Source organism: Malus domestica, chromosome 01 (genome assembly GCF_042453785.1).
Source record: "Malus domestica chromosome 01, GDT2T_hap1".
Classification (NCBI taxonomy): domain Eukaryota; kingdom Viridiplantae; phylum Streptophyta; class Magnoliopsida; order Rosales; family Rosaceae; genus Malus; species Malus domestica.
In genome coordinates, this window is record NC_091661.1 from 21,780,884 (window position 1) to 21,805,066 (window position 24,183).

The 24,183-nt window shown below is 39.2% G+C and overlaps 1 protein-coding gene across 1 annotated transcript; it reads left to right on the forward strand.

The window, feature by feature from the left end:
* Positions 1–21,039: 21,039 nt before the first annotated feature.
* Positions 21,040–22,381, forward strand: LOC139188587 (uncharacterized). The gene is made up of 2 exons (XM_070806209.1): positions 21,040–21,185; positions 21,949–22,381. Exons 1-2 carry the CDS (start codon positions 21,040–21,042, stop codon positions 22,379–22,381), a joined length of 579 nt encoding a protein of 192 aa, XP_070662310.1.
* The last annotated feature ends 1,802 nt before the right edge of the window (positions 22,382–24,183 follow it).

Here is a 24,183-nt window from a genome sequence, read left to right on the forward strand (position 1 = left end):
AGAAAACAATAGATCAATGACTCAAAGATGCATAATATAACTACGTTAATCAACCAATAAGATTAAGTATCGGTCCACAAAATGTAATAAAGCAATCTCTCTATTTCCATACCTTAATCCAAGCAATAACATTGCAAATACAAGTGTCTTTCCTAAGTAATTTCTATTCACAAGAATCTAGGGTTTCAGACTAACTCAACAAAACAGAATAAGAGATGGGATTCTAGACCACTCAACAGAATCCAACTAGGAAGCAGTCGCCAATCATGGATATACCAAGCACGACTATTCCATACAACGCTAGATATCACCCTTATCCTATAATACTAGTGATCACCCACTGTGGATATACCAAGCATGATCAATCATACAATTCCCTTATAGTGGATATACCAAGAAAAACCATAAGCATAGTTTAATAATGTAGGTTGTGATCACCCATCGCAGATATACCAAGTATGATCATCCATGTACTATGTCTAGTCCTCCATCGTGGATATAACAAGTTTGATCACTCATATAATATGTATAGTCCCCCATCGCCTATATACCAAGTAGATACATAGGCGTAGTTTAATAATGTAGGCAGTGATCACCCATCGCAGATATACTAAGCATGATCACCCTTGTAATACGTTTGGTCCCCCATTGCGAATATACCAAGCATGACCAAATCCTATAGTACTGGGTAATGATCACCCATCACGGATATGTAGGCAGTGATCACTCCTAGAATGCGTATAGTCCACATGGAGGATATACCAAGTAAAACCATAAGTATAATCTAATTATGTATGCAGTGATCACACATCGCGAATATACCAAGCTTGATAATCACTAAAATGCGTATAGTCCCCCATCACTGATATACCAAGTAAAACCATCGATGTACCACTGCTACATGATGTAGTCGCATCATTACATATTGACTTACTTGATTTATGCGATAAACACACGTACCATAGATTCCCATGACAACCAACAATCTAGTCACATAATCATACAAGTTCTACCAAATACATAGATTTTCATGACAACCACTAATCTAGTCACACAGTCATACAAGTTTTACGAAATACATAGATTCCCCTGACAACCACCAATCTAGTCACATAGTCATACAAGTTCTACCAAATACTTCTAATACGGTTCCAGTCTCATATTTTTATACTAGTAATCATATATATAATTTACATCATCTATAAGTTCAATAAGCGCGCATATCGCAGTAAGATGTCACTTGTATAAAAACCGAAGTGCATATCTCCATGATGGCCCACTGACCAGAGTAAGCCTGCTAAACTTCTAATACCAATTTTAGTATTCAAGAACGATTCAAAACATGTTAACAAAAGTCAACCATCGGTCAATGTAGTTTGGGACGATCCGACCATCGAATATATGTCCATTGGATTTCTGATCCATCACTTTTTGAGGGTCTCATTAAGCTTCTAAAACAATATCCTAAAATTTTGGGACGATCCGACCATCGAATCTCTATCAATTTCCAAATTAAGTGGCAGTTACTGATCAGTTCTACAAACTAGAAATTCAATTTAGGAAGATTTGTATGTCGGATTTCTGACCTATAAGTTCCTAAGATCCTCAAATAATATGTACATAACATATTATAAATTGGTGATGATCCAACGGTCGGGTCAACGTCAATTATAAAAATCGAATGTCAGTACAATTATCCCCTAATTCAAATAATCGAATCATCTTATGGAGTTTCAACAAATGGATCTCGTATACGTGCTCGAAACATTGAGGAAGTCTCGCTGTCCAAAATTCAAGTCGTTGAAGTTTCCCAGGCGCCGCCACACGCAGTGGCTACGACGAACGGAAATCAGAACTTCCGACTAACTCCAAACATCACCAAACTTCACAATATTGTAGAACCAAATAAGAGGAAAAAAAATTCATATCTGTACCAAGGTCCAATTCAGTCAGGAAACACGCTTGAAAACACTCGTGGACAGTTAGAAACCCTAAAACGAGCATTCGTTGGTTTGCCTTCACCAATGCTCCAACGCATCAACCAATGCTTGGGCCTTGTTCCTTTTTTCAAAAGATGTCTATTGGTGGTGGTGGTCGACGGTGAAACCTTCAGAAATAGCGGATAACTCTGTGCAACCCAAAAAGCATACTGCTTCAACCTTCACGAAACAAGAGCCCAAATGGCTAGATTTCTTATGGAATTGGAAGGTGGGATGACGGTGAGTCGTTCCAAGTGGCGGTTCGATGAGATTTGCCGAGAAAACCAATAGAAAAGTGTTGAAAAATTGCAGGAACCGAGTCGAAAGTTGGGTCACGTGGGGAAGTTGGGTTAAAGGGGATGATCCGATTGGTTAGGTTTCCTTCTTTCTCATTTGTCCCCTTCCAAAAAAAAGTGGGACTTACTATTTATAGCAAATCCCAATTTACTATTCATATCAATCTTTCAATGCTCACAACTTCTTCATTATAGCTTTGATTCGCAAACGGCTTTCCCTTAAGTGTGACCCTGAAAAGTCTACTGATTTTAAATGAGTATTTACAAAGATTCAAACTTTGTAACTAAATAATTAAAATTCTAAAATAACAAAACAAGAATCACGTAAATACGTAATTAAATAATGAAATCTAAGGACGGGATTTCGCAGTAACTCTTCCTTGAAAAGTCTTTGCTTTCCTGTAGAGAATGACATGAGTCGGTAGGAAATACCATTAAGGTACGATACAACTTCTTATTAGTCGTGTAAGTACGTAATTAAATAACGAAATCTAGGGACGAGATTTTGCAGTAACAGAGTTACAATACTTTTGCAAAACCCAAGAACTAATCCCTCTTGGTCCCTCTTGGTTGTCTCTGGCCACTCTCATAGATTTTTAGCATTGCCACACCCTATTTATAAGTATACGGTGTGGTTTACATGTCTATTTTTTTTTATTAAGTTTCCTATTCTATATGGAAATAGGAAAGTACTCTATTTCCTATTTTATATGGAATAGGAATGTGCAATTTTTTTTCCTATTCTATATAGGGAAGTATACTTTTTTTTTCGCTTTTAGGATTCCCGATCTAAATTGCACAAAGAAACTTAATTTTTTCCCTAATTCTTTTAGGACAAGAATATGTGCACCTTTAGTTTTCCTAATACAATCCTAAACAAATAGAACACTAATTTTGACGAGCCAAATGCCTAACAAGATCAAGAACCTGTTTAAGCCTCTTCTGTGTTTATGCACATTTAATGAGTTGGATGCAGATGTAGTGCTTTCTACTAAAACGGATGTTTTATGGCTCAAATTTCAACAGTTTGAAGCATCGGTACGGTGCACATAAGGTTGGAGAACCAGTTGCTTATTGTAACAGTCATATAAACGAGTTCGTTTTAGTAATTGATACCACGTATCGAAAAATAACTTGCATTAGGCCAATGATATAATCGATCAGTTATGAAATGTTAAATCAACGAACCATAAAGTACGTTAAATCAACAGAAATTTTGAATTGAATTTCAAACTTAGGATAGATTACAACTATTGCTACTGAGAAGGTTAATTAGCCAATTAATTATCGTGGGAGAGTGTCATTTACAACAGATTTTCATCTTTATAACCACTTGAGCTTAATTGATCAATTATTTAGAAAGTTAAAGATTTATTATTCTAAATTAGTTGAATTTTTATTGAAGTTCTATTAATTGCAATTTGAAAGATTTGAACTTAAAAACCTTTGTTGCCTCACCAATCATCTTACGGGTTTTTCAGGTTATGTCTGGACTAGTGATGGCTTCCTTGAACGTTAATGCTTGGAACTCTTTTAGGTTGGCATATCTACCTCATCACCCATAATATGACAACTATATAGGTAACTGTGACATTTCGTAATCGGAACTGGAGCTATTTTTTCCTTCTGTGAATAATTGATACAGAGCAAACATGGATCTCTTACCAGTATTACCAAGGAATACGGGCAGCATGGTCGGCTGGGAAATCTGGGCAGAGTTGCAGACATCCGTACATCCTAGTATCTACAAAAACATTACTTCGGTCTCTATCTCTATCTCACTCTTCCTGTGCCCCCTCTGTGTGTGTATTTTGTAACTTCATATATATGTTATCAAAATCTATGACAAAGGTTAACATTGCAAGTCTTTTTTCTTTTGATCAGGTCTTGGGTCCAAATGTGCTGAAATGGTTATGTTTCACATCAGTAGGGCATCTGAAATATATGGACTTATCATCCCTACTCCGCCTGATAATTCATGAGTTTTCTCCTGCTGCTCAATTTCAGATTCGGTAGCCCAAATTTATGCATGTACATCAGAACCAAGAATGTTCGCCGCAGTAATAGAAGAGAGTGCTTTGAATGTTATGTTTATTCTTCTAAGAAAGAGGTATAATATACAATTTTAATCCTAATCAAATAGAAAAGAATAATTACAGGAGATTACAAAGAGATTTCACCCAAATTATATAGGATCCATCATAAACTAGGAAATCCTAAATTATAGAAAACTATAATAGTCAACAGTAATCTCTTATATGAAAAGAAACTAGGAAAAGGGCAACACAATGGAAGAAGCAACTGGAGGTCTTTTCGACAGACGTAGGGGTGTGTTATCAGCTCAGCTTCATCAGAGGCATAAGAAAGTACCAAGACTTAGCACAATAGGTTAGAGATCAGCACTGTAGTTTGGATATATGAAGTGTAGATTTTTTTTTCAAATGCAAACTGGGGAATACTTCCAAGAATAGAAACAAAGTTTGTAATTTCATGTCTAAAGACCATTTTTGCATATATTCTCTATGGGATGTGATTTTTACACGCCTTTCTTAACTTCCACACACTCTTTTTATTTCTAGCTATTAAATTGAGCAAATCAAATGGAAACAATAAACAAAATTAAACAGTTTGTAAGAGGTTAAAAAAGATGTGCATGTTTATCATTTCTTATTCTTTATTAATAGCTTTGGTCGTGCCACTTTTTTTTGTCAATAGGATCGTGTCATTTTTGTTTAAATGGCTTCGTGATGCCGTGTTCGACGTTGGATTTATTTATATCCATCAATTTGAAAATGAGATGCCATAATGTCATGGCGATTAGGTATGTCACGAGGGACATGAGATGGTTCCATTGGCTAGTATTTATAAATAACATGAAATGAAATATAGCCAAGGGCACAAGCTCACAACAGTCATGCTCCACTGTGTCTGCGTTACCGAAAGCACCAACCTGCAATAAAATTCACAAGGAAATTGAACAAAAACAAATTGTGAATCAAACCTGCAGAAACCCAACTTTGGAGAATTTGAAAATTGAACTGTATTGTGATTAATCGTATAATCAGAGATATGTTCCAACAAATATCATATATCCTTGTTGAGAGAAGATAATTGTCATGGAATTGAAAACCATAACCTGCAATTTGAATGAGAATTTTTTAACAAAGCCAAATAATTGATTTAAAAATTGAAACATTAACTAACAATCATAATTGTTGTGCAGATTGGAATTAGAGAAAATGAGATGAAAGATACCGTTTCTTATATGAAAGAAAGAGAGGGATTTTTTTTTAAGGAACTGCTCTGTCATGGGTTTTGGAGGACGTAAAAATAGGGTGCGTGGGGTACCTGCTCTCTCGATGCAAATTTTTGCCTTCTTCTTCTTGGACGAAAATGCACCTGCAAAACAATTAACACCTAAGGTCAAGGCCAAGAGCCTCACGTGCCCACGATGAATTGGGGGGGGGGGCGCTTTGGCCAAAGAACCTCCAATGCCAAAGTTCGAATTTGAGAGAGAAAGTGTTTAGAGAATTTTAGGAAAAGAATGGACTTAGGTTTTTGAGAAAATGAGTGGTTATATATAGGAGTGTGGCCAACCCTATTTGGAGAAATGGGGGCCGGCCACTTATGATGGTTTCTTGGCTCTAATTGCAAGATATTCTATCAAATAATATCTTGCAATCAATTAGGAAATTAATCAATTAAGTTTGGTAATTAATCCCAATTAAAAAAGGATAATTGAGAGTTACCTTGTGGGTGAGGATTTAATGAAGAGTGATGAGAGGCTTTAAAAGAATACCATTTTGATCACCTTTGACTTTTATTGAGCCGTTATTGTCTGTTGCATGCGCGTGGGAGTCCCAATGTGCCTCAAGGGTAATTTTGTCTTTCTTACCCAAGAGTCCACATGTCGCCTCCATATTTTTTTGATTATTTTTTGCTTCACAAATGCCCCCACACTTGTTAGGTTGCTCACAGGAAAGGGCAGCAAGTGTAGAGATCTTCTTGCTTTAGGAAACATAGGATTGTTTCCTATTTTGTTGTAGATCCCTTTTTAATTGGAAATTAGATCATTCTAGGAAGGAAATAAAATACTTCTAAAGTCTATTTAAGTCTACCTTAAGTAGATTATTAAATCAACTTTAGAGAGCAATTTATTCTACTTTACAAGAGAGAGAAAGCTAGAAAATATTTGTTCCCCCTCCCCTAGCAATCTTCTATACTTGCCCGTGCAAAGAACCATATTTCATTGCTTTCTTCGTCTTCTTCACGCCGCATCGGGGCAACCATCGGGGTGGTGCGACACATCGGTTGACAGGGGCCAGGAGTCGGCTCAGCATGAGCTGATGAGGTGTTGTGGCAGGGACCACTACTTAGGCTGCTTGGCTTGGCTAAAGCCAAGGGCAGCTGTGCAGTTAGGGCCACAAATTGAGGCGCTGGGGTGTAATGTTAGGCAAGCCGCATGGCTCATGTATTTTTGGGCACTTGGACCTGACGCTGGCCAGGCCGACAATTGAGGGAAATGAGGAGGTCGCGGGCCTCATGGGTTGCTGGAATGCTGAGTACCGTGAATGGCGTTGGCTGCTTAGTCCTCTTCGTCGGGAGAAATGTAGGATGCTCTAGAGAGAAAAGATAAAGAGGAACAATGCGGATGCATTGGCTCGTCTGATCGCTATCGTGGAGCCAACTATGAATGAAGGTGGAAAGAAAAGATCTTCCCCACTTGCTCAAGAGATGCTGGTTGCGAAAAAACTAACGACTTTCTCCACTGCTCATGAGGGTCCTCCCGCTGCCGAGAGGTTTGTGATTGACTTGACTTTTTCCAATGGGAAGAAAAATGAGGCTGCTAAATCTGAGTATATTATGCCTGCTATGCCGAAAATGGCTAGTACGATTACTGATGGGATTGCTCAGCGTAGAGGTTCCGTCATGTCCCAATGCCGAAGTTTGTACCAAGACGTCTGTTGGCAGCTAAATCTAGTTCACCTTTGGAGGTTTGCTACTATGAAGAGCGATAAGGTGGACTTTGCTGCTAAAGTGGCATTAATGTCTATTTCTTGCTGCTGAGACTGGTTCGCCTACTGAGAAAGAGGAGACTGCTCGCATGGGCAGTTGTGAGAAATTCACTAAGTCAGTTTTTGGAAAGGCTTCTGAGATCTGCGCACTTTTGAAGCCTGATCTGCTTGAAGATATGGATGCATATGCCAAACTTGTTGACGGCGTCAGATGGTTTATTTGCCTAAGTTCCTTTGCGAAGCATACAACCTAATATAGAAGGACTGCTCTGCTTGCTATGATGCAGAATATGACGATTATGGCAGCCAAGTCTATGCTCCTTGACCAAGAAAATACCAAGACTACTAAAGAGATGGTAAAAATTATAGTAGCTAAAGCTTATTCTTTCGCCGAGAAGATCAGAAACTTGGAGTTTGAGCTCGTCACTTTGAAGGGGTCTAATATCTCTGCCCCCACTTCTCTACAGCTTGAGACCGCTTGCCAGGAGATCGTTGACTTGAAAACCAGGCTTGACGCGATCCAAGTTAAGTATGAAAGTGCAGAGAATAAGATGGGTTGTTACATACCTCATATTCAAGATCATGAATGTGCCGTTTCTGAGCTTTGTTCTGCTGCTTACGCAAAGGATGAAGAGTTGATTGCTGCTTATAATCAAGTGATCCATTTCAAGAAGATCATTGATATGCTTAAACTCTAAGTGTTGGAACTTTAAGGTGCATTGAAGATCAACGAACGTCTGAAGTATGAAGTGGATGAGCTGCAGCGCGTCCATGTTGGTCTGCTCGAGGGGAATGAGCAGTTGAAGGTTGAGAGGCTGGGCTCGAGGCTTCGCTTGTTCAGAGTCGGGCCAATTTCTATAAGTTGGGTTATGTAGATCATCTTTTTGGTAGGCCATCTGACTTTGAGTTTGTTGGGAAAGACTTTGAAACCTTATTTATTTCTCCTAAAGACTTGCTTGCCTTGACTTTTGAGGCTTCCATTGGTGAAGTAGTTTGAGAAGTTGGTGCCCACGTTGGGCAGCCGATGATGAAGCATTGAATGATGTCACTGCTGAAAGCGTCGCGGTTGCTGAAGGTGTGGCAACCGAGTAGGCATGGGATGCCCAAGCTGCTGAAGAGTAGTCTTCTAGATAGCCTTTTGGATTTTCGTTGTTTTCCTTGTTGCTTTGCTTTAACTCATTTGGCCTTTGCTATTTGTTTATCAATTTTGCTAGAAAATTTAATAAACTTGATTCATTTGTTTTTCTTCATCTTCGCTTCTTTTGTTTATGCCCAACCTTTGACTTTTAGGCCAGCGGTAGGTGTGCTGCTTTTCTATAAGTAGACAGGCCTGCGTAGCTTATGCAGTCGTAGGTGTTGGTGTAGAACTTTTGCAAAGTTGTTAGCCATAAGGTCGGCAATCAAACGCCTTACTTACAGAAGCAGACGAGTCTACGTGACCACTTGGCTGTTAACCTTTGCTTTCTTCAATCATTTGAGTTGTGTGGCTTGCATCACAACATACTAAAGATTTTTGGGTTATGAAATTTGTTAACATTTCGTATCAAAATTATGTGGTTGTATGGAATTTCATAAGCAAAGGTCCGAGAGAACTCCTTGCTCTTCATGTAATCAATTATGTGGGTTGCATAACAAGTATCACAACACTTTAGGAATTAGTGTAGATCTGATCATTCTGCGCTTGGCATAGGTGCAGCTTATCGACTGCGTAGCATGTCGACAGTGGATAAAGCTTCGTATATGCACACTAACTTGTTTAACCTTTCATAAAAATGTGCGATTGTATAAGTTTAGCATGGCTTACTGTTCGAAGGGCAAGCCGTAGACAGTCTTCTAGAAATCGTAGGTTACCTCAGTGCACTCGGTAACAGCTTTAGGGTTCCAGGGTAGCCATCCATAAGGCGTACTGCGTAATGTGCCTCCTCTGTCTCTAAGGCCCGGTTCCTCACGGATTAGGCCAAGAGACCCAAAATCCTTCAGTTAGTTAAGTCTTGAAAAAGACCATATGGCTACTTCTATAAATCCTCGCATAAGCCATCGTGCACCTAGTTACACCAGGACAGCTCGACTCATCCATGTCTGGATATTTGGAGTGTAAAGTTTATCTTTCTGCATTGGAGAGCAAACCCATGTGGGTGTCGGGGAATTGGTTTACCCTCTCACACTGGAGAGCAATTAGTTTATCCTCCCGCACTGGAGAGTAAACCCAAATGGGTGTCAGGGAATTGGTTTACCCTCCCACATTGGAGAGTATGGTTGGTTGGTCCCCATGTGGGGTGCAATTCTTGCAATAAGTCCCTAAGAAGGATGTGGTCTTCTTTTGAAGGGCATGAGTGATCAGTTATTGTAAGCATACAGCTGAGCCAAGTTGTAGATTAGTTTTGAATTCCTCATTGAAAAACAAGTGAAACGAATGAAAACTTAGATGTAAAGTAGGAACTGCATAACAACTGGATAGTTCTCGGCTTGCGAGGTGATGCCAGCCGAGCTGTTTAAGTCTTCGGGTTTTGATGTAGTGGGAGGTCACGCATGGAACTTCCTCAGATTGTAGGCGTTCCACTGCTTTTCGATCTCTTTGTCGTTTAGGGTGGTGAGGGTGTAACTACCCTTGCCGCCTACTCTACTGATCTTATACGAACCTTCCCAGATGAGATCCATCTTTTTGGAGCCTTCTCTATAGGCAGTAATGAAGGCTTTTCTTATGACTAAAGGTGCATTTGTTGTACCGAACTATCTTAGACTGGATTAGCTTTAGGGACTAAACTGGACTGGCTTAGAATAGACTAAGGTGGACTGACTTAGTGAAACGTTTGGTGCAATGTCGGACTAAAGACTATAATAAAAGATAATAAAATTTTATTCTCTTTTTTTCTTTTATTTTTGTTTTCTTGTTCTTTTTCTAGAATTCTCTTGTCTCCTTCCCCAAATCTCTGTTACTTTCCCGTCCATCTCTTTATTTTTCATCAGTAATTCCATTATTTTCACTCATTCTCATAAAAAGCCTTGGCATTTTTCACAATCTTCAACTCATCCATTTTTCCAGAATCTTTATGATCACTCCAAATTATTTAAAATTCTCTTTTGATTACCGTTTTGTCATTTGGATTTTCTCAGAGTTTATTGTCATTTGGGTTTTGCAATTTGAGCATTTTGGATGTTGAAATTGCAGACCAGAAGCATGTTTGATCCTCCTTCCACTCCTCTTTAATTCTATTATCCATCATCTTCCATTTTTGGGAAAATCCAAACATATCCATTTCCTAAGCTCATTTCTTATAATCTAAATCATATTACCGGTAATTGACATCATAATAAATAAGTTTTTGTTTTGTTTCAGACTCTTTCACCTGGGTTATGTCATCTGGGTTATTGCAGATCCTGTATCAAACAGAAAACCATCGTCATCTTCCAAGGCCCCAGATCCAGTAGACCCAGACTCTTCTACGAGCTAGATCCTAGTGATTTGAGACTCGTTGGGAAAGTTGGCGAGCAAAGAGACGAATGAAGCCGGTCTTAGCAGTCCTGTTGTTATCGAGGGGTCTCGCTAAGATCACCGAATGAAGTTGCTAGTCGAGGCAAGTCCCTCGTAGTATCATTAAAAGTAGTCTGTGTTCCAAACAAACACTAGACTATACTAAGTGTTAGTCCAATCTAGTCTAGTGAAACTTAAAGAAGCCAAACAAACGAGCCCTAAATGTCCAGGCTGGAACTGCCGGATCTTGGCCATTTTGTTATGGTTAGAGATGAGCTGTTGTTGGTAGGCTACGATGTGGATGATGACCTTCTCGCGTTTCTCCTCTACCAGATCTAAGTTTGTGGCCATCTCATTTCTATTATGTTAGATGCTTGGCTATAGAGTGCTGATACTTGGCACAATGACATTGGGATGAATGATTGCTTGTAAACCAAATGCCAAAGAGAAATGAGTCTCACCGGTTGCTCGTCGTTTGGTTGTGCGATACACCCATAGACATCCGAGAAGTTCGTCTGGCCATTTTTCCTTCTTGTCGGATAGGGATTTCTTGAGGCAGTTGAGAATCATCTTGTTGGATGCTTCGGCCTGCCTATTGCCTTGGGGATACCTTGGCATGGACATGTGCTGCTTGATGCCATATTTATGGAAGAACTTTTTAAAATCTTTGCCTACGAATTGTAGATCGTTGTTTGTGACGATGGATTGAGATGCCAAATTGGAAAATGATATTCCTCCATATGAAGTGCTCTATGTCCATTTAAGTTGTGGTTGCTCATCTAGTCAGACCTTAAATCTCCTTCAGAGTAGTGGGAGACTTCATATTCTAGATCACTCGGATTTGCCTTGAATGTGCATCGGCAAGCCTTGTCCCAAAGTGCATGCTTATCTGCCAAAGCGAAAGAGTCTTCTAAAATTAGATCTTCTTTCATGATCAATTATCCGAATAGCGGGTGGTCTGCTGAGAGTCCTTTTTAGAATGATGCATTAGCTATCGAGTCGTTGCATCCGATAATCTTTGCCTTCTCTACTCTGAACCTTTTTATATAGTCGCGAAGTGATTCCTTTGGGTTCTTCTTGACGTTGAACAAATGATCGGACTTCTTCTTGATCGAGTGGTAGGATGAATATTCTTTGGTGAAACCAAAGAAAGATCATTAAAACTCCAGATGGATTGTGGCGGCAGGGTGTGGAACCAATCTTAAGCCTCGCCTTGTAAAGTTGTGGCGAATATTTTGCATATGAGAGCGTCGTTGTTCTAATAAAGGACCATTGTGTTATTGTAGTGCTTTAGGTGCCTCTCCAGGTCTCCATCTCCTTTAAAGGATGTGAAATATGGCATGCAAAATTTACGTAGAGGCTCTGCTTGCTCGATCTTGTCCGTGAATGGTGACTTGCTTATGTTGGTCATGTCCATTCGTAGTGCCTTGTCAATGACCTCGTTGCATTGGAAATCGCGTAATCGCTAAGTCATGAGCCTTTCTACTTCTTCTTGGATTTACCTTTATTGGGGTAGTGGAGTTCTCGGTTGCCTCCGATCGTTGACTTATTGGTCTAGGCTGCTCTTCCATGTATTCGGCTCGCCTATACGGTGGTTGTGGTGCATGTGGTACATTCCTAGCAGGCAAGTTAATTACTCGTAGGATCCTGGTTGAACCTGAGCCAGATTGTGTGATTGCTTCTCTCCGTCCGTCATGCTACCTACTCAGATGTGAGGTGGATGATGCTTTTTACAGGCCTAGCTGCGAATGAACACTTCATCTAGAAGGTTGCTCATGTTGATTATCGGAGTGTGGCCCCAACCATAAATGTATGCTCGTCCGTGGGCTTAACTGAGAGTGCACGCCCCTCTGTGTGCTAAGACGGGACTATACGCTATCTCGGGTTCCCAATCAGGAGTGTACAATGCCTGAACGCTTGGTTCGTGGCTGGTCGAGGGGCTATTTGTCGGGATTTTTTTTGGAGAGGTTCGTCATTTGCCCTTGTCCTATTTCGGAACACCTAATTTGGGGCATGTTGCATCTCAATGTGCTGCAAAAGTTGATTCGTCAAGGTCATCTACTGAGCAAGGGCGCTTGTAACCTTTTTGACTTGTCGAGACACGTGTTGTTATCCATTTAGGTTGGAAGAGCTTAGATGGAATGTGTCTCTTTGAGTAATGGAAGTGTGGTAGACTCCAGGTGCGAGATTTGAGTTGGGAAATGTCAAATCAGCAAAGAAATGGGGTGAAAATGCCCTTGGTTCAATCGTCGGCCCAAAAATTTGGAGTCGGGATGGTTGAACCGGTCTTAGACCGGTTTGGACTTCTTGGGACACCATGGGAATGGGTTGGGCCACGGAAGTGGACTACTCCACGTGCGGCATGCATGGAAGTTGGGCTTGGGCTTGACTCGGATGCGGGCTGGGCTTGGATCGACTTACCTTGGGCTTGGGCTTGGGCCCGTGTAGTTTGGAGCGGCGCGCCTTGGTCTTGGGCCTGTGTGGTGTGGAGCGACGCGGGGTGCTGGGTTAGTGCGGCTTGGGCCTACGGGCCTTGGGCTGTGTGTTGAACTTAGGCTTGCTGCTCCCCGTGAGTTGTGGGCCTGCTAAAGATGGCCATGGTGGTTGCTGCCGTGGTTGTTGCTACGGTGGTGCCCCGTGGGGGTGATGTCACTTCACTCGTCATCGCGTTGAGCCTTGTGGATTCTGAATTTCTTGTTATTGTACTTTTCTTTTACATTTATTCAAAGAATTTTTGTATAAAAAATTCTAGAAATAAGAACGTACGAAAAATCTACGAATGAACAAAAAACTAGAAACCTTGAATGCAAGAGTCTTCTACGAGCGTGTAAATCAAGACTCTCGATGAAAGCACCAATTTGTGGATGCAAATTTCTGCCTTCTTCTTCTTAGATGAAAATGTACCTGCAAAACAATTAACACCTAAGGTCAATGCCAAGAGTCTCATGCACCCATGATGAATTGAGGGAGGGCTTTGGCTAAAAAACCTCTGATCCCAAAGTTAGAATTTGAGAGAGAAAATGTTTAGAGAATTTTAGAAGAAGAATGGACTTAGGTTTTGGAGAAAATGAGTGGCTATATATAAGGGTGTGGCCGGCCCTATCTGGAGAAATGGGGACCAGCCACTTATGGTGGTTTCTTGGCTCTAAGTGCAAGATATTATGTCAAATAATATCTTGCAATCAATTAGGAAATTAATCAATTAGTTAGGAAATTAATCAATTAATTTTGGTAATTAATCCCAATTTAAAAATGATAATTGGGAGATATCTTGTGGGTTAGGATTTGACGAGGAGTGATGAGAGACTTTAAAAGATTACCATTTTGATCACCTTTGATCTCAATTGAGCCGTTATTGTCCGTTGCATGCACGTGGGAGTCCCAGTGTGCCTCAAGGATAAACGAGATGCCGTGATGTCATGACAATTAATTATGTCACCAGGGACATGAGATGGTTTCATTGGTTTTAATTTATAAAGTACATGAAACGTAGCCAAGTACGTGAGTTGTGGGAGATTGAGATCGACTTGAACACCACAATAACAAATATTTACGAGAATTAAAATGTCAACGTTGCCGAGGTTTATGGTGCTCAAGTCGAACCACAATAACAAATATTTACGATTCAATATTGTTGATGCAGATGATAATCTGAAGCGAATCATGCCAGCTGCAAGGTATGTTAATTTCACACAAGAGAGGAAGCTTAGAGCGAATATACAAAATTTGAAGTGGAGAAGGCAAAGAGTAATGGGAATGAGGGACTCTACACATTAGATGCTGCTACAACAATAAATACTAGGTGATGCCTGCTTGTGGTTATACTCAGATTGTTTCTGGTGCTAATGAACGAGACTAAGACAAATCCATGTTCTCGTTTACCTTGTTCGAGCCTGTCTACTCATGCGATGCTGGCCTCCCGGTTAATCCTGCCAGAAGTATTAATTCTATAGTACTCCGATTCCGCCATGTCCACAATGGAAAGTACGTAGCATTGGTGCAAAACGATCCGAATAACAAATACTGGGGTTTCATATACACGTATGGGGAATCGCCTAGCCAGAACTTTATGGATGAAATTTACGGCTTAATTTTCATGTATTGCATATTCTGAATAAATAGTGCATACAATCCTTGTTACAAGAGGAAACAAAGTAAAGGACACAATATCCTTCCTAAAACATGACTCTAATAATTACAAGATATTTACATTTCTTTTCTTCTAAATATTGACTTATTTCAATACTCCCCCTCAAGTTGGAGTATAGATATTACTCATGCCCAACTTGACAAGTGAATTACCAAATCTTCTACTACACACGGCATGGGTAAGGATATCTGCAAGTTGTTCTTCTGTCACAAACAGTATTGACATAATCTTTTTCTCCAGCTTTTCTTTGATAAAATGTCTATCAACCTCAACATGCTTAGTCCTGTCATGTTGTACTGGATTCTCGACTATTTCCCTGGCGGACTTATTATCACAATACAACTTCATTGCCTTCTTCTGCTTAAAACCAAGACTCCAAAGTAACTTTCGTAGCCAAAGAATCTCACACACACCATGTGCCATACCCCTATACTCGGCTTCGGCAGAAGACCGTGATACCACATTCTGCTTCTTGCTTTGCCACGTAACCACATTACCTCCAACAAAAGTAAAATACCCAGATGTAGACCGTCTATCAGTCACATCACCTACCTAATCAACATCAGTAAATCCCTCAATCCTCATATGTCCATGACATTCATACAAAATTCCTTTACTAGGGGAAGACTTCAAATATGCTAAGATTCTCATTACTGCCGCCATATGATCCACACTTGGTGACTGCATAAATTGACTAACCACACTTACAGCATAGGTAATATATGGACGAGTGTGAGAAAGATAAATCAGCCTCCCCACTAGTCTTTGATATCTACCTCTATCAACCGGTTCCTGATCTGGATAAATCCTCAAATAATGTTTCTCTATGATAGGAGTGTCCACATGCTTACATCCCAGCATTCCTGTTTCCTTTAATAAATCCAGAACATATTTACGTTGAGACAAGAAAATACCTCTAGATGACCGAGCAACTTCCACGCCAAGAAAATATTTCAAATCTCCCAAATTCTTCATCTCGAACTCGGCGGCAAGGTTTTGTTCTAGCTTCGTCATCTCTTTTGAATCATCACCTTATATTATCATGTCATCTACATAAATAATTAAGGCTGTCACTTTACTACTTTCCCGTTTCACAAATAATGTATGATCCGAGTGACTTTGATAATACCTAATCCACCTCATAACTTGGGTAAATCTACCAAACCATGCACGAAGCGATTGCTTAAGTCCGTAGAGTGACTTTCGCAACCTACATACTCCGGTTTTCCCTCCGGCGTTGTACCCTGGAGGAAAGTCCATATATACCTCTTCTTCCAAGTGCCCATGAAGAAAAGCATTTTTCACATCAAACTATTTTAGTGGCCAATTCAAGTTTGCAGCTAATGAAATCAGAACTCGTACTGTATTCATCTTTGCTACTGGAGAAAAAGTCTCCTGATAATCAAAATCGTAAGTTTGAGTATAGCCTTTTGCTACTAACCTTGCTTTATACCTGTCTACCGATTCGTCTGCCTTGTATTTGATCATAAAGACCCATCTACACCAAACTGGTTTCTTCCCTTTATGTAACTCAGTTACCTCCCATGTATCATTCTTATGTAGTGCCATCATTTCCTCATCCATCGCAGCAGCCTATTTAGGATCATTCAAGGCCTCCTCAACTTGGGTTGGTGCTTGGATTGCTTCCACATTGTTTACCCAAGCTTGACGTTCTGGTGCAAGGTTTGAGCATGACACATAATTAGCTATTGGATACTTCACTTTTCCTTCAGGAGAAAACATTGTTTACCCAGGCTTGACGTTCTGGTGCAAGGTTTGAACATGACATATAATTAGCTATTAGATACTTCACTTTTCCTTCAAAAGAAAACCTGTCAGGAGGAACACCACGATTTTGCCTTAGCGGCAACTTATATGTACTCATAACATTATCTGGATTAGTTACATGAGCATCAATAGTACTTACCTCAGGAATATTCAAAGAAGACATATTGGGTGACACTATTGAGCTTGAGAGAGAGGGGGTTGCGGGTTCGGTAACTAATTGTTGCTTGAGCGGTGAAATTGGTTCAGCGACTCCCTGTTGACACTCTGCATCACACTCAGCAGCACATTGCCGAGAAGACTTAACTGGTTCAGTGCTACTTGGCTGAATGATACTCACATTCTCGGCAGTGTCTTGCCGAGATTCACTGTCTCCATTCTCGGCAGTGTCTTGCCGAGAGCTTTCACAGCTTTTTTTGTCAATAAATACTCCCCCTGAACTACATATTTCCAACCACCCAAGATAACCACTCATATTCTCCCCCAGGTGATCGGAAGGTGATGGAGTCGAAACATGAAAGAACTCGGATTCGAAAAAGGTAACATCCATAATTACATACATATGACGAGTTTCAGGGTGGTAGCACTTATACCCTTTCTGTTGAGGAGCAAATCCCAGAAAAACACACCGGTGAGCACATGGATCGAGCTTACTACGATGAATCTTGTGAATATGAACATAGGCTACACACCTAAATACACGAGGAGAAAGAGTATTAGTTGACACTACTGGAACAAACTCTGTCAATACTTGGAGAGATGTACGAAAATCCACAACCCGAGATGGCATACGGTTAATCACATACACGACATAGGTGACAGCTTCAAGCCAGAACCGTTTAGGTACAGATGCACCAATGAGCAAGGCACAGGCAGTTTCCAGGATATGACAGTTTTTTCTTTCAGCAACCCCATTTTGCTATGGTATGAGGACAAGTAGTCTCATGTAGAATTCCTTGATCCCGAAGAAAGCCGAACAACTCAGAACCAATATACTCACCTCCATTATCAGAGCGAAGAACCTTAATAACAGAGGAATATTGTGTTGCAACCATTTGAAAGAATGGTCGAAACACCATACCCACATCACTTTTATTCTTCACCACATAAATCCAAGTCATACGAGTGCAATCATCAACGAAGGTAACAAACCATATAATTCCAGACAAAGTACTAACAGGAGAGGGACCCCAAACATCAGAGTGCACAAGTTCAAAAGGAAACAATCTTTTATTCATACTAGGAGGAAACGAAACGCGATGACTCTTCGCGAGAATACATACCTCGCAATGTAAGTCTGATTCTTTTATTTCATGAAATAAACTAGGCAAGATACGCCTCAAATAACCAAACGAAGCATGTCCTAACCAACAATGCAATAACCAAACTTCCTGTAAATTATTGGTACGGGATTCTCGAACTGCATTAGCTCTGCCAGGAACGACGTCATCCACATAATATAACCCTTCTCTCTTAGTGCCACGCCCAATTATCTCCTTGGTCTGAATATCCTGAAGCAAACAAAACATTGGATACATAAGTACAACACAATCTAATTGCTCGGTAACTTGAGGAATAGATAACAAATTATGAGACAACAAGGGAACAAGTAAGCAGTGATGAAGGGGAAGGGCTGGCGTGAGGTTCACAGTGCCGGCCCCCAAAACTGGTGTTGTTGTTCCATTAGCAGTTACAATACACTTCAGTGAACTGGTTGTCATACTAGTAAATAAATTCTTATCAAAAGTCATATGATCAGTTGCGCTGGAATCCAAAATCCAACCTATATTCACTATTGTAATAACTCACGAGACACTGATACACGGCAATCACAAAAATATACGGTAATTGAAGCACGCTCCACGAACAAAACTTGCAGTAAAATACTCCTCCACGATATTGCAATTGCTTAAGCACAACAATTCTACACGGCAAAAACAAAAATAATATTACGCTTCATTCCAGGCAGCAGCACACCTAATCACTCACGCTGCACTGAAATTCACACGGTATAGCCGCTAGACACGTTCCAATGTGCTTACACACACCAGCATAGCCACCATAACAAATAAAAAACCAACAGCTTCCTGCAATATGCACTGCTGCAGTTCAAACCGACAACAACTTTGATTTGAGAACACACCACAAATACCGTAGCAACCGCAAGTCTTTGTAAGGTAACAAACAAGCAGTAGATAAGTACACACTGCACATCAATACACGGTGCAGCCTGACTTACACACGGGGATACTTCAGCACATCAATACTCCTACTCACGCATAACACTATCACACACACACACACAGCCTAACGTTCTGCAAGGGAATTGTAGAAAAAACAGTCGGCTATGCACAGCAGTGGAAGAAAAATATTCTAGGGTTACGGCAACCTAGGCTCAGATGCCAAATTGAAATTTACGGTTTAATTTTCATGTATTGCATATTCTGAATAAATAGTACATACATTCTGAAAGTTCTAGGATGATACTAGTTTAACCTAGAGGGGGGTGAATAGGTTCCAATTTAAAAATCCAATTCAAATTTCAATTTAATTTTCTGTTCTCAAATTAAATCCACATTCACATCACATATCAAACTATCATACTCATATGCAATTAAAACGATAAATAAAATGTGCACACATGATGTAGGATTTAACGAGGCAAAACCCACCACTGGGAAAATCCTCGGGCTCCCAAGCCAGGACAAACACTAAGAGAAATGAGTACAGAAAGACTTACAAAACTCATCAACTAGACACGCATACTAGTAGGCAGTTCTGTCTCCGCGCTTTGCTACTCGATCTCTCTTCAGCCTTCTAGTTGAAGTGGCACGATACTAACGTGGCCGTCAATCACTGTCGCCTCGAACTTTGCAGAATACTAACGCGATCGTGCAGAATGTATGTAATGAAATGATTTTTGGAAATCAACCAATTATGAAAATCACAAGGCACATTTTCATAATTGATTTCTAATTAAAGCGCATGAAAAATCAGTGAACAAAAACTAATATTTTCTTTGAAAAACACTTGGCAATAAAATTGATTTTTCTTAAACGAAGATAACTCTCGGTGCACTTAGGGCCGCTAACAAACGTTTGCTTTCAAATGATATATCATGTGGTAAAAGCAAAACTAAAAACCTACTCTGATTCATCAAGATGAAAATATAAACTGACTTAACCCTAAACATGCGGCACATGAATTTTTCTCTCTGTTTAATGCATTGCTGCTCGTGTTTATACCATCGGGAAAACCTAAATGCATATGCAGCCAATTTTAAAGGGCTAAATACAATCCTATATATAATATCCAATCAATGCAATTAAACCAAACGTGAATCAGATAATGCATTCAAAATAGATATGCATGTGATAGTATTAAAACAAAACAAAAACTCTTGTAATTATCAACTTGATAAACATGCAAAATAGATATGCATGTGATTGGATTATAACAAAACAAAAAAACTCTCGTAATTATCAACTTGATAAACATGCAAAATTATCAAGTTTATTAGATGTTAACTAACATCCTATGCAAACACGGCAACAAAAGTGAATTGATTCATTAAGTACAGACCTAAAGTTTAGTCCATAACATATAACCAAATCAGTCGATTCGTTAAGTTCAAGAACATGCAGCCAAAACTAAATGTATTTGTATTTGAACCAAGATAAACCTAACTTCATGAAATCCTTATGCATGACAAACTTACTTGAGTGGATGTCTCTGAAACGCTTGCCATTTTGTGATCGAGAGCACGTGAGACAAACTTAGACTAAAATAATTACAACTGAAAACAAGCACTAGTCTAAGATTATAGACTCATACGTTTTGTTTAGGAATAGCCAATTTTACCCTAACACATTCCTTGTTACAAAAGAAAACAAAGTAAAGGACACAATATCCTTCCTAAAACATGACTCTAATAATTACAAGATATTTACATTTCTTTTCTTCTAAATATTGACTTATTCCAATATAGTGTTCATAGTCATCGACTGGGAATCATTGGTGCCAGTCAAGTTACTTCTCAAGCATGTGGCATTCAAAGGCCGTAATGGCAGCTACCTCAGTGCCCGCTTGATCGACCAATAACCACATCTGCTGCAGTTCGAATCCAATGACATTGAAGATCCATCTGTGAGGAACGAGGTCTTTACCAACGCTGATGGAACTGTCCGCATAAAGTCCAAATATTCCTCGGGGAAATTCTGGAGGCTTTCCAAGGACGACTGGATATGTGCCGACTGCCGACTCGGATGACTCCACCAACCATGATTCCCACACCTGGTTTTGGCCGATCAAAGTAGGGGACAACGTCATTGCTCTCCGCAGCATGCGCAACAATTTGTTCTGCAAGAGAAATACCACCAGCACAATTACAAGCAGTCTCAATGCAAATGCCCCCACTATTGACAAAGAGGCGTACCTTGAGGTGGAAGAGGTTTTCCCCTTACCGGGGGGGGGGGGGGAATGTCAGTGGTAGGGATGGCAACGGTTCAGTTTGGGAACAATAATATTAAATTCATCCTTATAACCACGAAATTAATCATATCCATAACTGCAAATTAACCATCATGTATAATCCATAACTATATCCACTGGGTAACGGATTCCTCATCGGTTAACGGGTATATCCATCTTCGTCAATACAAAAAATATATTCGTTCAGTTGAGACATTATAAGTTAGTAGATATTAATTTCGTTATTAAACATTTGATGTATAAAATGGTCCAATAAATGGATCTTGTTGAGTATAAAAATTGAAACACTGATGATGTTGGCTTGTCTTTGATATCTCTCATAAGCACCATTGAGTTCGCATTGATTTTGGTTCAAAATTTTACTTTCCTACAAATTGCAACATTTGTATTCTCAAGGTAATGGTTCAGAAAATAATGGATATACAAATACATACATACATATACATATACATATATATATATATATATTATACTATTATATTATATATAAATTATATTATTTACTATTCAGGTCGGATTCGGTTACAGATACGGTTTGGAGACCCCTATAATCATATCCAAAACCATAACCGAATAATATAAATGGTTTTTTCCCATATCCAAAAATATACCCTAACTTCCATACTCAAATCCGTTCCATTCAAACGGTTATCCATGGTTATCGGGGTTTAACGGTTAGAATTGCCATCCTTAATCAGTGGCATTTCTCTTCGCCTCTATCGTGCAAGGATCTACAACCAGCACATGGTTGAAATGGCAGTGGTAAGGCCGTTAGCCGTACTAAAGAACCTTACCCTGTAGAAGTGAAGCTTTCGTATACACAAACAACGAGAACTACTTGGAAGTACTCTGGCGTCTCGTCGATTTTGAAGTTGCCTGGTGTCAAGAGCAGTACCAATATCGAAATTCCAATAATTGCAGACGATGACAAGGTGAAGATTGGATTTCCTGGAGCAGTTCAATTTGGAGAAACTGAGACTCTAAAGGAGGTTGTTTATAAAGTTGTTCTGCAAGCAATGACTAGGGTGAAGGTGAAGTATGTAGCAGCCGAGGCTTCATTTAATGTTCCCTTCTCCAACACCCAGCGGGACACTCTTATGAGCGGGGAAATAATTAGCAGCAACATCGACGATGGCGTTTATACCGGTGTCAATACCTTCGATTTCAAGTGTCACAGCACAGAAAAGCTTTGATATTCCAGTAGTGGTACAGTCCTACTATACCAGAAATTTATGTGTGTATCTTTCGTTTATGTTTTATGTGATTGTCATTTTCAGTTGTTCGTTAATTTCCAACAAATTGATGAAAAAGAAATAAATCAAGAACATAGACTTTTCTGTGCGATTTTGTATTACTTTAATTGCTGGGATTTTTTTCCACTGCAATATTATCTGAGTTCGTTATAGCCTCGGGATTTATTTCCTCTGTACTGATGCCTTTTCATCCAACTATATATGGATTGGAAGATATCGACAGGCACCCTACATTAAAAAATTTCTTATAGACAAGACCTTCCAGCTCCCATACTCTAATATATTCTCAGAATTCGATCAAAAAAAATTATATTCTCATAATTTCCGAATTGTACCAAAAATTTTACGGTGTTGCGGAGTATAGAATATCTAAATTTTTTAACAAGCCTGAAGTGTTTGTATTTTTAACAAATATATAACCTGATTAAAAACTTGAAGTATTGCAAATGCTAGGTTTAAGAAAATCAGAATGGTAGAAGAGCCCTGAACTGTAGAAGCTCCCCAGATATGGAACCAGTAAGTGCGCTGGCGCCCCAACTACAAAATTCGAAAATAACTAGGATTTACACGTGGAGCACATAATGTATGCATGCTTTGGTAATGATAAACGTTGTTAAAAAGAGAAAAGATAAGAAGACTCTTTCAGAGTGTGATTTTTTATAGATTTTTTGTCACTTTTTATTTTTTATAGATTTTTTGTCACATTTTATTTTTTACATAATGTTCTATACTGTTGGTGCGAATTGTGCCAAAAACATAAAATGGCAGAAAGTCTAGTAAAAATCTTACATTTGAAAGAATCTTCTTAACATTTATTTATAAAAAATCAAATCCTTCATGAGTGTTTTTCCACCTTTCTCTCACTCAAAATGCTCTTCATCGAAAATTTGACTAAAGAATACTAGAAAGTTGAAGTTGATCACAACGTAGTCCATATCCTCAAAGCTGGGATGGTGCATAATGACGCCTCTGTTGCATTAACAATTTATTATTAAGCCTTTGGTCTTCTGGCATTGTATGCATCGTGAAGAAAACCCAATCAGTGATGTTTCTTGTGACTTTTCGGGTCCCAGCTGCTAACAAGCAGATTGCCAAGATATATATGGCCTATGGGTTGGGGCATTAGGGTTTTGTTGTTTCCTGATTCTTTGGGGAATGATTCTATGATTAAATTAATGAATGCATAATGAAGGGATCAGGCGGGGATGCCTTTCCGAATCATAAAGCCAATATACAGTAATTAATGATCTCATTTGAGATTGTGGGTATTTATATTATCAAGAATGGGAAAACTCTAATTCCAATTTCTCCTACTCATTCATAGATGTATATATAATAAAAATATAAGAAAACTTATTGGAGGGTAAACTCGGGACCTCAAACACAAAGTTAAATGACATAAATCTTTGGGATTTAATTGTAGGGTAATGCTAAGGAGACTAAATTTGTAAACAAAATTTGCAAATCAAATTATGTGTCACCAATAGAAAATAAACACGTTTATCAACACTTAAGTAATAATCTAATCATCAATTTTCATGTCGTTTAATTTGTAAATTTTGTCTCCAAATTTAGTCTCCTAGCATTACCCTAATTGTATTGTCTATATTCTTCTCTCTAGGAGGCATATATATATATATATACAAACAACATAGTTGGCTAGGGTTACAAAGAAATCTCTAACAACAAGGAAATTACTATTAAAATAACAATTACAATAATTGACCATTGACACACGCCAA

Coding starts and splice junctions, on each gene's coding strand:
- LOC139188587 (XM_070806209.1), top strand. CDS start 21,040: ATGCGCAACAATTTGTTCTGCAAGAGAAATACCACCAGCACAATTACA. Junction 21,186..21,948: donor GGGGGGGGGGAATGTCAGTG/GTAGGGATGGCA, acceptor TTGAAATGGCAG/TGGTAAGGCCGTTAGCCGTA.